Below are 13,179 nucleotides of genomic sequence, written 5' to 3'. Positions count from 1 at the left end.
TTAAATAGTTTGTATTGCATATATTTAGAAAATAATTTTCATATTAATAACTCAAAATTATGTTATTTTAATTTTGTTTGTTGTTATTAATTAGTCATGTTTTATAAGTGTTATTGTTTCATGCTTAATTATATATAACAATGAGTATACGTGTTTGAATAATAATTATTATTGGCAAATAATTTATTTCGTATGTTATTTACAACCAATATTTTAATAAAAATTTATAATATTATAGTAAATATATTAATAATTTATGACGTAACCTTTAACTAAAATAAAAATTATAATTAAGTTTAATATGTCATTGACAAATAACCCGTGCGATGGTAACATCACATAAAGCCCAAAGAAGTTAAATAAGATGTAATAAACAATAAAAATGTGAATGTTATTTATAGTTTATATAAATGTTTCATTAACTAAATTCAATCATTTCTATTGATTCTTTTTACATCCATGATTAAATACAAAAATATGTGAGATAAAATTCTGATTTACTACAAATATTATGCGAGTCAGAAATTGGATTTAAAATTTAAGATTTAGATAATTATAATCAGAGTGCGTTAACTGATATCAATAATGTTTGTTGATATCAAATTCAAAGCGTCATTTCATAAACGTTCGAATAAAAAAATACTAATCGAAAGCTGAAAACATCAATTAAATTATTTATCACTTGCTATTATTGACAACAATATATAAGAAAATTAAAAACATAAATAGTAAAAATCAAATATAAGAATCAGTCAAACAAAATAAGCAAATTAACTTTCGGGAGTCGTTACACTTCGAAGAATATTATATTGCAAATATTCAAATAGTTTTAACCTTTCTTTGGATATTTGGCGAAAATTATTTACTAATAATACCACTTTAATATTTTATACTATCCTGAAAGATGTGGGCATATATACGTTCACAAACAAATGTATTTACTTTTCGTTTCAAAACTTTTATTATTAGATAAGGTATAATATATGAATTAACTTCATCAAATAGGTGTTTGAATTCATATGTATATATATATATATATATATATATATATACATGTATATTCATATGTATATATATATATATATATATATATATCTACCTTGAGCATTTAAAATAATATAAAAATATAGTATATGCACAATGGTACATGTTTAAAGCCCGATTATGCTTTTAAGTATTTAATTGATTTACGACAAAGGTAATCTAAATAGCCCGCATCAAAATTGCGATTACGTAGATAACCAATTTTGAGCAGAGATATATAATGCGATTAATCTTTGAAGTCGATTTAGTAACTTCAAATTTTTGGTACAATATCATTATCAAAAAAATTGTTTATTTTAAAGTGGAATCTGTTAAATCGCGTTTCATTACGATGAAACTGCTTTTAGTGCTCTTGGTAAATACTATGTTTTTTTCATATATTTTTCATCCTTTTTATTGCCAATTATTTTATTTTACTAAAGTATAAAGTTTAGCCACCCTTATTGTTTAATATTTGTAACCTAATGAATACTTATTGTTAGATTTTTTTCTTATAACAGTGCGTTTATTATTTATATTTATTTATTGTATATGCATGTAAGTTCATACAACCACACTCAACTTTATCTATCTTCCGCATTTTCATTTTTTGTATATAGATATATATATTTTACAGATATATTGATACGTTTTTATTTATGTTGATAACGTATCAATTATTAACACAAATTTCCCTCTAACGCAATTTTGATTTGGTTTAGTTTTTGTTTTAAAAACGCATGTTTTGACGAATTTAACAAACTGTATATAGCCAGCAGAATGATTTTAAGTTAAATTTAATAATTTAAGGAGACAGTGGTATCAAAGACTTTAAAGTAATTTAACTCATGTTGATTAGGAATATTTAACTATTAAAGTATTATTATATATACTGATACAAAAATATCGCGATTGTTATTAAAATTTTCATACCTAATGTGGTAAAAAAATATATATTTAAAGTCAATATCATGCGAGTACAAAATTATATCCAGTTACGTTTGTATGTTAAATTGAAAGTGAGTCCTCAACGTTCTCTTTAATTTTATTGAAAGTTTCCTTAACAATTAAATAACAAATTGTAGGTATTAAAAATAAAATTTTGTTGTTGAAACATTTCGAGGTGAGAATAAACTTTAGTAACATTCTCTTTTTTCCGTGATAGATTATTATACTTTTGTATTTCCTATGCTGACCTCACATATTAATGAACATTCTCTATAAAAATTTAAACTATAAATATTTTATAGGCTACCTTCTCGTGTACATTGTCTTTGGAGTCTCAAGAACTAATTCCAGTTGAAACAAATTCCAGCAGCGTTCGTATTTGGCAGCAACCATTCATTTGTCCAAGAGTTGGACTATTTCGCGATCCATTGGATCCTACATGCAAAAGGTGAAATTAAAATATTTATAATTACATCAATTTTAATCCATAATTATTTATTGTTTTAATTGATGAACTTTCTTAAATATCATTATTAAACAGTTTAACGGTTTAATGTTATGACATGGGGTCGACAGAAATAATTGCATGTTTTCAATCTATGATAATAACAATGTTCGAATATTAAAAAAAATGCAAATGCTTTGTAATGAAGGTGTTTCAACTGTAAATTATATACTCAGATTAATCTAATCAGCACCAGCTTCAATTACAGCACTTGTTCAAAGCAAAAACAACTATTGGGTTGTTTTCCTACATACCCCTTTAGTATACAATGTCATTTACAATTGTCTTTACGGCTGACAATTGTAAATTCCACTAATTTATTAAATGACCTTAACTGAACAGTTGTAAAGAAAGTAGAAAATAAAAAAAATATTTTGAACATATTCTGAAAATAAAATAATTATTATTTATATTTATAATTCATTGTTTACAATTAAGAGATTTTATAACTTTTAAATCACAAATCGTTATAAACAAATAATAAGTAAATTTGGTTGCTTTTAAAAATTTCGTTTGGTATAACGTATATGCAAAAAGTATTTCTTTTCGTGCAAAATACATATATTGATGTATAGAAATTATCTTCATTCTTATATCAAACATAAAGCGTCTATTAACTCATATAATTCGGTTAAAATATATATGATACACAAGGTTTTGAACCCAATTTCGAAAGATATTTGTATTAAAGAAAGTATTGAAAGCCGATTTTTTCATAACAATTAAGTAGAGTTTAAAAAACACTTTGAACATAGTCCAGTCATTTAAGCTTAAATTAAATAAGAATCTCGAAATTCGAGATACCCAGCTGTAAGACTGTAAATACTTGTATATTGACATATAAAAGTTATCTCAAAACCTACATATGGTATGTTCACTCTACCATATGTAGAGTTTCAAAACCTACATATGGTACGTACACCCTACCATATATAGGTTTTGACAAAACTTTTATGGGTATTTACAGAGTATCTACAGACTTACAGTTGGGTGTCTCGAATTCCGAGGTGAATTTATCATAATGACTCAACTAATATGCATTTCGTAAATTCGCTGATTTTTCATCAACATATAACAAATAATTCCATTTATAGAAAATTGTGCACTAATTTTTGACGAAATAATTATTGTCAGAATTATACATATCTATCTAGTATTAATTTATATTTAGCAAATTAGGTAACTGAGTTATAAAATTAACCTTAAGTAAATACATTTCAGAAAAAAATAGGATAGAGCCAAAGCAGATTGATTCAAATTTGGTTTCAAGTTGTAAATATTTATTGCTAAATTTCAAAATAATTCTGTGATAGATAATGAGTTTTTGACTTAATTATCTTATCCCCCAGGTACTACAAGTGCAAACTTGGTCTAAATGGTGCTCTGCAAAGCGGTCATTTTTTATGCCCATGGAACTTGTATATAAGTGAGTTTTACCAAAGATGTGTGGGCCCTACATATTCGGAATGTTTAATTACACCTCTGCCTCCTCCAATTGTTCCGACTACTACGACTACGACAACTACACCAGCACCGCCGCCTCTTTTTTCATGCGTGCAGGAAGGGATGTTTATAGATCCCTATGACAGCACTTGCAAAGGGTGAGCATGAAATATAAATATTATTAACTTTCTATAAAACTAAAATAAATTGCGCATTTTGTATTGTCATCATTGATTATTATAAAACTAGTTGTGTATGGTATCGTGCCCTAAGGCAAATTTCTGGAACTTTCCGTACCGTAACAAAATGTTCGACGAATATTAAATGTTTTCAAATAGATCATTATAAATTTTGTAATATCGTCTAATATTTGTAAGAATTATATAAACTGAATTACAAAGTTAAAATTATTCACTTAAAGTATATAGGTGAGCTTTAGAACTTTAACCATTTCGATATACAAAATAATAAAACAAAAATCCAAAGAAATTTTTTGTTCGAAAGCAATTGTTTCATCAACACAAGCAGAAAGTTTTTTGAATCATTCAAATCGGAATCTTATTTTTCACAAAAACTGCCAGTTTTTGTACATTTAGCTCGGTATCTTCAAATTGGCTGGACCTATCTTTGCCAAAAACTAATCACCACTTCTTCCAATTATTACAAAGTGAATGTTTTTTAGATCATTCAAATCCAATGCTTCGCTCTCTAACAAACTCGATTTCTATTTTTTGCACTTTTTGCTCTTTATCTCTGTAACAGCTGAACCTACCTCTGCCAAAAACTAATCAGCATATCTTCCTATCAATAGGAATCGTATGATTTTTAAACCATTCAAATCGGTTGATCCGTGCGCTCGAAAACGTGAACGAGAAAATGCGGACACAAAAAAAACACACGCACACATCCATTTTTTCTGAGATATGCCAAAATGTTCAGAAACCTTCAAAACGTGGAGAAATGCAAAAATTTTCATTTTCGATTATCCATTACTATAACTAACCTACGGAAAGTTACAAATTATAAATATTTTTATGTTTAATAAATAGTGAGCAAGCGAATGTTTGTTTTAAATGGATAGATTTTTATAAAATATAAATACATTTTGACAAACCAGTTGTAATAAATAATACATACTAATGTTTAAGTACCAAAAACTTCAATTAAAATAACACGCAAATGATCTTAATTATAATTTATATAAAATCTCTACCATTACGAAAATAGACACTTATTTTCATTAAACTGCGGAAGATATTAAGTTAAGAAAATAAAGTCAGCTTAGCATTTAACGTGTTATATGAGTCAATACCGTATTTTTTCTCTTGTAAATCAAGAGAAAACAGTGCTAAGTTCAACAGGTATCTACTTGTTCGTACCTGCGAGGTGTATTGTTAATTAACGTAATGCAAAACAAAATATTCAAATTGAATTACTGTAATAAAAAATAAAAGTGCTACAATTGTTGCTGTAAAGATTTGAAACGATGTTCGATTCTATTTAATTATAACTTTGGTACTATTATTTATAATAAATGATATTAACAAAAATATCACTAATTATAATTATATTATTTATTAAAACATGAACTAGTAATTCAAAGTGCAAACTTATTTATAAATCACGTGCATGTCACCATTTTAATGCTTCTGTAATAGTGAAAATGTGTGTCCAAATATTTAATTGTATAACATAAACAGCTTAAAGAGCAATAAAGTTTATCTAATATTTTCGAGAAACTTTTTTAAATGGTTTCAAAAATATAATTATATACGATAAGAATCGTAATTAAACATGATAATCTACCTTCAAATAAAATTCAAGATATAAGTTATAAAATGACAATATGATTTTAATCTAAATCACATTTGGGAAATTTTTTATTTAGCTAGAAACAACTTATTTCAATTGCATTTGATGATTGAAATTAATAGAAAGTATTAATATCTCAAGCCAATTTTTAAGCTCATCGTACTTAGCGTTCTACTTAAATCTTGAAAAATAATCAACGAATTCAATTCCATATTATTTTTTAACTGATATAAATAATAAAGTTTGGTGAAAAGGATAAGCAATTTTTTCAAAATATATTTCTTTTGTTATTACTATATGGGGAGAAATAAAATACGCAGTAATTATAGCGTTTGTATCCAGGCCGATGAATTATGAATGAAGTATAGTTGGATATGGACAAAGCGATTAAAGATTTATATAAAATTCATTTTTAACAGCATTCAGAACTTTTTTCATGAGCTGTTTTGAACAATGCGTATTCCTAAAGTACCTAACTAACTAAGGTAGAGCTTTATTTATTTTTGAACGCTATTAGAAAGCAACCCTACGGTCGTCGATTCTAACTATGATATTGCAGTAACGACCCGAAATACTTTTTCATCAGAAAATATATTGCAAATATGCGATCTATATTTTCAAACCGATATCATTACTGATCGATATTACGCTGTCCGAGTGGACATCGAACCAGAACCTTTTTGTTGAAAGACCAGAGCTTTTACCATGAGGTAGAACTAATAAAACCAAATAAAATCATGTTTAATAATAAAAAAATCCAATATTGTTGTATTATATCCAATCAGGACCTTTATTAATAACTGTATAAAAATTTTCAGATACTACAAATGTGCTTTGAAAGCAGGCGGAGGATTCAGTGTAGCGCGTTACAATTGTCCTGGTTCTACTTACTTCAGCAGCACGTATCAGCAATGTGTGGTCGCTTCCCTTTCGGAGTGCCTAAGAAATCCTCCAGCGCCTTGGCAACCACCTACGCCGCCGCCCATATACAACTGCGTGCAGAGCGGCTCATTTGCAGATCCAGCAGACAAAACATGCAAAGTGTAAATATATCATTTTTTATTTAAATATTATAAATATTTTATATAATTGCGGAGGTATAAGAAATGTAAAGTCACCCTACGAACATAATAGTATCAACTAAAAATACAATACTAGTGGTGCATGGCATCGTGCCTTAAGGCAAATTGCTAGAACTTCCCGTTTTTTTTAATTATTATTTTTTTAAAAAGATTAATTTTTTTTCTAAATTTTGAAAAAATTGGGTTTTTGGAGAAATTTTAAATTTTTGAAAAAAAATTCTTTGTTTTGAAATATTTTAAAAATTTTGATTTTTTTTTTTCAAAGTAATCGTACTCCTTTAGCTGATTTTAATCAGTTTTTCATCTTGTCAATGTGAAATGTTTTTTGAATTATTAAAATCGGACGCAACATCTTAAAAACTTAATTGCCGTTTTTGGCACTTTTTGCCCCGTATCTCCAAAACGGCTAGACCTGCTTTAGCCAAAAACTAATCAGCACGTCCTTATTAATGAGAATCGAATGTTTTTTGAATAATTGAAATCGGTTGAACCGTGTTCCCGAAATCGTCGACGAGAAAATTTGTATCCGCACACACACACACATACAGACACAGACACCCACTTTTTTCTAAGCCAAAATGTTCAGAAACCTCTGAAACGTGAAGAAAAATTTTCATATTCGATTTTTTTGCAATTACTATAACTTACCCTACGGGTAAAAATCGCGGTACCCCTAAAAAATCGCGTATATGTAAGTCATAAATAAGTTATTTACATATATTTCATTCACATTTTAAAGTACATCTGTTTTCGTATTTTTGATTATTTTACAAGGTAGAAGAATAATGGATACACAATCTTGTTAAGAATGCAACATCATTAACTTGCAATATAAATATCAACATAAAATGGTATTTGATATTATACATTATTAATCGTATTTTTTATTATATAAGGTAGAAAAATAATGGATACACGATCTTGTTAAGAATGCAACATCATTAACTTGCAATATGAATATCAACATAAAATGGTATTTGATATTAATCATGATTCATCATATTAGTAACTAAATATTTTATAATAAAATTTAGAAATGTTAATATTTAATCTTTATATAGATTGATATTGCACAATGTAAAAGAGTAGAAAAATTAAATAGCCTCTTTTTAGCAGCTATGATAACTAATAATTTTCAATAAAACAAATTCACTCATTTCATTATTAAAAAAAAATTAATTGGAACTTTACTTAAACTGATTTTGTGCACGCGCTACGTAGTAAATACAGTAAATATAAATATTTATATCCCCAAAAATTCCATTTTTGCCCTTGATATATAATCACCGCCATATAATTGCACACAAGATTTCTATGTCACCATGTCATCCTTAAACTTTAGGATGTGCTTTCTATATTTTGGTCGGATATGACTCCGGCCATATATAACTACGCCTGGATATAACTCCGCCCGGACATGACTCCGAGTTTTTCAGGTTAATTACCCTCGTCGATTTTCTTAATTAATGAAGATTTTAAATTTCGTGTATTTTGCAATGTGTTTTGAAAATGTTTGGATGTTTCAAAAAAAAATTAGCTAAAAAATACATACACGTGATATCTTACTATATCTCTCCCTCGCTCACGTCTTATTTCGTGATTTTGTATGCCCCACCCTCCCTCTAAAAAACTCGCGTGATTAATGGACGCCTCCTAATTGGTTTTAACCAAACATATCAGTTAATGAATTTCGTCAATGGAAAGTAAAATTATTTTCAATATAGCTGATCTGATATATCTGATTTAAATTTGATCTGTTTCTTATCAGATATTTTGAATGTGTGAGACTCTCTGGAGGAAATTTCAACGTGGGTCGTTTTACATGCGCCGGACAGACATACTTCAGCGCGCTTTACCAACAATGCGTGCAAGCGCCTTTATCCGAGTGCTTGGCGACAGCTGCACCTCCACCACCGCCACCAGGACCAGGACCATCGCAACCCTTTGCTTGCGTGCGGACAGGATTGTTTTTGGATTACACTGATAATTCTTGCAAATGGTAATAATTACCGAAATAATATGTACTACAATAAATAATTTTCGATTATTGATTTATATTGCTTGCCAAATTCAGCATGAGCATGATTTCACATCACACGAGCAATTATTTATTGGGTTATTCTTTTCTTACTTCTTGCTTATCGTAGGATAAAACTAGTTGGTATTGGTATTTAGCCTTGAGGCAAGTTACATGAACTTCCCGATATGTGTAAATAATCGACTTAATCAATAAAAAATAATTTAATTTATGAGTGGATTTATTACACATAATTGAAAACGAACGAACACGTTAACTAGGAGTATTTTCAAAAAGCAAGTTTTCAAAAATCAACAATTATTATATTTGAACCAGCTTCCGTAGGATATTAATAGTTTAGTATGTTTATTAAGACCAAGTACTATATTGTTATATCAAGTAAATCGTCTAATTTTAATTTTAGCTAACGCCAAAAAAATACTGATTTTCTCAAACTTTGATGATTTTTTTAAAATTAAACTTTTTGTCGTAAGGCCGTAATATTACAGTAAGTTCTATAAGACCATGATATATATCGCTAAAAAAATTCCATAAAAATCGGCTTAAATGTTTTTTTTCAACAAAACTAATCAGTACCATTCTCAACTAATATCTTTCGAACAATTTTGATTTTTTAACATAGTTTCGTTAGGATGAGCTTAAATGTGGACAAAAAGTTTAACACTTTTTTTCAAATTACAAAGAAACGGCTTGGCAGATCGTCGCACAAAACTGACAACTTTTAAATTTCTCAAATCAGTTCAGGCATTTTTGAAAACGTCTAATTTTGACAAATGCCAAAAAAAAACGATACCAATTTTTGCAAACTTTGACAAATTTTCGAAGTTAAACCAATTGTCGCAGGGCCGTAATATTTTAGTATGATCTATAAGACTATAGTATCTACAGTAAAAAAAATAATAATAAAAATCGTCGGAAAAAAATTTTAACACTTGATTACAAGAAAACGGCCCGGCCGATATTTACCAAAAACTAATCAGCACGATTCCCAAACAATATCTTTCGAACGGTTTTTAAATTTTCATAATCGGTTCAGAATTGCGGACTAAAACGTGGACGAAAAATGTTTCACTTTTCTGCTATTTATAAAGAAACGTCTCGGCAGATCGTCCCACAAAAACGATAGTCTCGTCGAGATACATCGAATGGCTTTTAAATTTTTGAAATCGGCCCAGCCGTTTTCGAGAAAACGTCGACTTACGGCAATAAACCTGTTCACATACATACCTTAAGAAACAGCAAGTAAATAATTAATGCTTAAAATATACCCAAAATTGCTAGACTAGATGTAGACATATCTAAGATTTCTTCATCTTTCTCATATATTTCGGTAAACGTGCAGTAATATAACAAGGCAAGCTCTTTCTATAATAACGTCCACTTAATTTTTTACAGGTACTACGAGTGCACATTAAACGCTCAAGGTGTATTCGACGTGGCCCGATATGCTTGTGCAGCTGAGTTATATTTCAACAGCGTTCTGCAGCAGTGCGTACCTGCATACCAGTCAGACTGTTTAGGTGCAAGTGTCACTTCTTCCCCATCCATACCATCCTTACCATCCTTACCATCTTTCCCAACCTTGCCAACATCTTCCCCAACAGCAGGATTTCCTTTTGGCCGAAAATCTCTTGATATGCAAACAAAAACTGGAACTAAATGTACAAAAGGAGAAGTTTCTAAAGACGATTTAAATTCTACATGTACCTAGTGAGTGTGTTATATGAAATTGCTATTGCATATTACATACAAGCTTAATAAAGGTTATGGTGATTTATTTCATTTAAAGGCAATGTATCGGTTTAATGGTTTTAAATTTATTTTTTATTTAATATTAAATAGATTAATTAAAAATCTATAAAGTGATAAGAGGCCTGATATCCATAATATTATTGAATATTAAGAAGTGACGGATAGATCTGATAATGTAGTAGTTGTTATAGACAATTTACTTAATAATTATGAGTTGCATCATTATGCAATGATTTATCACTATTATTTATTCAACATTTTATTTAACTGCTTGCAACTTTTAATAAAACGCATTTTTTATTGTTTTAAGTATAAATCTTATTAGGGCACAATATGAAAATAAAAATAAGAACTTTATACAAAAGCTTTTTTTATACAATATGCTTCTTGCGCTATTAAGTTAAGAAATTTTATTTATGCTTGTAAAAAAACAATAAATGCTTTATTTATTCGCTTTTTTTTCATTCAAATATGAAATATTTTGCTATATTTTTTGATGTTCCTAACTGACTGTTTTAGTTCAATGGTTTTTTATAATGGCTCATGCTAAATTGCCTATGTTTATATTAAATTGACTTTCGAGTCATCTATTGGCTTTAAAACACAAATTTTCCTCAACCTATCTACATTTGTCGTCGATTTGAAAAAAAATCAAATATTGAAATATCAAATTTAATAATATCGAAGAGGGACTGACTGCTCTCAGATTAATTGGCTAAAAAACACCCCTCTCATATATAAACATTTTTTATTTATTAAGTCTGAAAATTTTTCACAGGACTACATTTTTGTATTGAAAATATCTTGCAACATACTTCAAAATTATTATATGCTGGTTATTGGTATAGTTTTTATATTCATAAGATGCTTGATGCGCAAAAACATGCTTCGAATGGAATATATAGCTATAGTTTTTCAAAAGCTTCATAAAAAGAATTTAAGCTGACTTGCGAGAAAGTATTTGCTGAACTTTACTAGAATACTTTTGCTTAAGCTTCATTATTGGCAAGCACCTGCATTTGGCGGCAGATTAACGTAAGTTTTACACTAATAACTATTGATTTTATTCTATAAAATATGTAATTTATTATTATGATTTTAGTTATTATCTTTCCTTAAAAACAAATAATGGTAAACTCAAACTGGCTCATGAACAGTTCAAGAAAACAAAACTATACAGCGATTTGTTAGAAAAATGTGTTGAATTTAATATATCAGAATATAAACCAATTAATATACCTGAACCTCAATTTAAATGCGAAGTAGAAGGCATATTTAAAGACGAAAACGATATTACTTGCAAATGGTAAGTACATTTACATTTTTAATACATAAACTAACATTTTGCATATCAGTAGAACCTATAAAATCCTTTATATACATTTTTATATATTCCAATGAATAATAGATATATATCATCATATTTTTTAAAATAATTTAATGCAAACAGATTTAAATATCAATATCTATCAAAAGGTATTATCGGTGTAAGCATGACAGGGATGGTTCCTTACAAAAATCACATGAGAAGTGTCCAGGATCAACATATTTTAGTTATCGCCACCATGGCTGTGTAGGAATAGGAGAAACCGACTGTTTTATTGGAACGGCATTGCCATCAGAAACAACAGCAACCACTTTACCAACAACTATTGTCCCACCAACAATTAAACCCACAAATGTACTACCATTTACATGTACCAAAGAAGGACGCTTCAAAGATGCATTAGATGTCACTTGCAAAATGTAAGTGTAAATATTAGATTGTACGAATCAACTAAAATTAGCAGCTGGTTTTATTATATGATATTTATCCTTAATCTACAGGTATTATTTATGCGTGATAGGTGACAACGGAAAATTTAATCTCGGGCATTATAGCTGCCCCGGCACGACATTGTTTAGTATCAGATATAAAAGGTGTGTCAATGCAGATCTTTCGGCATGTGAACCTTTAACTTCTACAACCACACCAACAGAAACCAATCCTCCACAGACCACACAAGCATCCACAACTGAATCACCTGAGTTTATATGTGAATCAGAAGGAAGATTTAAAGATGAACAAGATTTAACTTGTAAATGGTTAGCGCCTACTTATACAACTTTTGAAGTAAAAATATTGAAATTTAGTTTAAATGCATTAAACTATTTTTAGGTATTACTTGTGCGTACTTAGCGAAAAAGGAAATATGCAAAAAGGGCATTATCAGTGTCCTGGAACAACACTTTTTAGCACTGGGTATAAAAGATGCGTTGAAGCGTCTAGTTCTGGTTGTGTTCCCGTTACGTCAGCACCAACTGAAATACCTACAAGCACAACCACAATCGATTCAACAAATACAACAATAGACATTTCGACCCAAACACCAACTGAAAGTGCTACTTCTCAATCGACAGGGTCTACTACAAGCCCTGCTATTGAAACAACTACTGAAAATGCTGCAACTAATCAAAGTACAAATGCTCCAACCGATAAACCAACTGATGCTCCAGAATTCGTATGTACTACTGAAGGTCGATTTAAAGATGAAGGAGACAATACCTGCAAAATGTAAAATAACTTTTATTTACTA

The 13,179-nt window shown here is 28.9% G+C and overlaps 2 protein-coding genes across 2 annotated transcripts; both read left to right on the top strand.

Annotated features, from left to right (window-relative positions):
• Nucleotides 1-1,291: 1,291 nt before the first annotated feature.
• Nucleotides 1,292-11,055, top strand: LOC113372342. Its single transcript, XM_026612670.1, has 6 exons — nt 1,292-1,399; nt 2,274-2,419; nt 3,826-4,077; nt 6,550-6,774; nt 8,582-8,812; nt 10,247-11,055. The coding sequence occupies exons 1-6, from the start codon at nt 1,376-1,378 to the stop codon at nt 10,560-10,562; spliced, it is 1,194 nt and encodes a 397-aa protein (XP_026468455.1). The 5' UTR covers nt 1,292-1,375; the 3' UTR covers nt 10,563-11,055.
• Nucleotides 11,056-11,139: 84 nt separating this feature from the next.
• On the top strand, nt 11,140-12,955 carry LOC113373831. The gene is made up of 6 exons (XM_026614105.1): nt 11,140-11,162; nt 11,582-11,638; nt 11,706-11,909; nt 12,080-12,349; nt 12,431-12,681; nt 12,762-12,955. The coding sequence occupies exons 1-6, from the start codon at nt 11,140-11,142 to the stop codon at nt 12,953-12,955; spliced, it is 999 nt and encodes a 332-aa protein (XP_026469890.1).
• Nucleotides 12,956-13,179: the final 224 nt, after the last annotated feature.

Source organism: Ctenocephalides felis, unplaced genomic scaffold (genome assembly GCF_003426905.1).
Source record: "Ctenocephalides felis isolate EL2017-DRISC unplaced genomic scaffold, ASM342690v1 CF-g0.4_SCAFFOLD_01604, whole genome shotgun sequence".
NCBI classification, from domain to species: domain Eukaryota; kingdom Metazoa; phylum Arthropoda; class Insecta; order Siphonaptera; family Pulicidae; genus Ctenocephalides; species Ctenocephalides felis.
This window is presented reverse-complemented; position numbering and strand designations above follow the sequence as displayed.

Coding starts and splice junctions, on each gene's coding strand:
- LOC113372342 (XM_026612670.1), top strand. CDS start 1,376: ATGAAACTGCTTTTAGTGCTCTTG. Junction 4,078..6,549: donor TATGACAGCACTTGCAAAGG/GTGAGCATGAAA, acceptor AAAAATTTTCAG/ATACTACAAATGTGCTTTGA. Junction 6,775..8,581: donor GCAGACAAAACATGCAAAGT/GTAAATATATCA, acceptor GTTTCTTATCAG/ATATTTTGAATGTGTGAGAC.
- LOC113373831 (XM_026614105.1), top strand. CDS start 11,140: ATGGCTCATGCTAAATTGCCTAT. Junction 11,639..11,705: donor GCATTTGGCGGCAGATTAAC/GTAAGTTTTACA, acceptor TTATGATTTTAG/TTATTATCTTTCCTTAAAAA. Junction 12,682..12,761: donor AGATGAACAAGATTTAACTT/GTAAATGGTTAG, acceptor AACTATTTTTAG/GTATTACTTGTGCGTACTTA.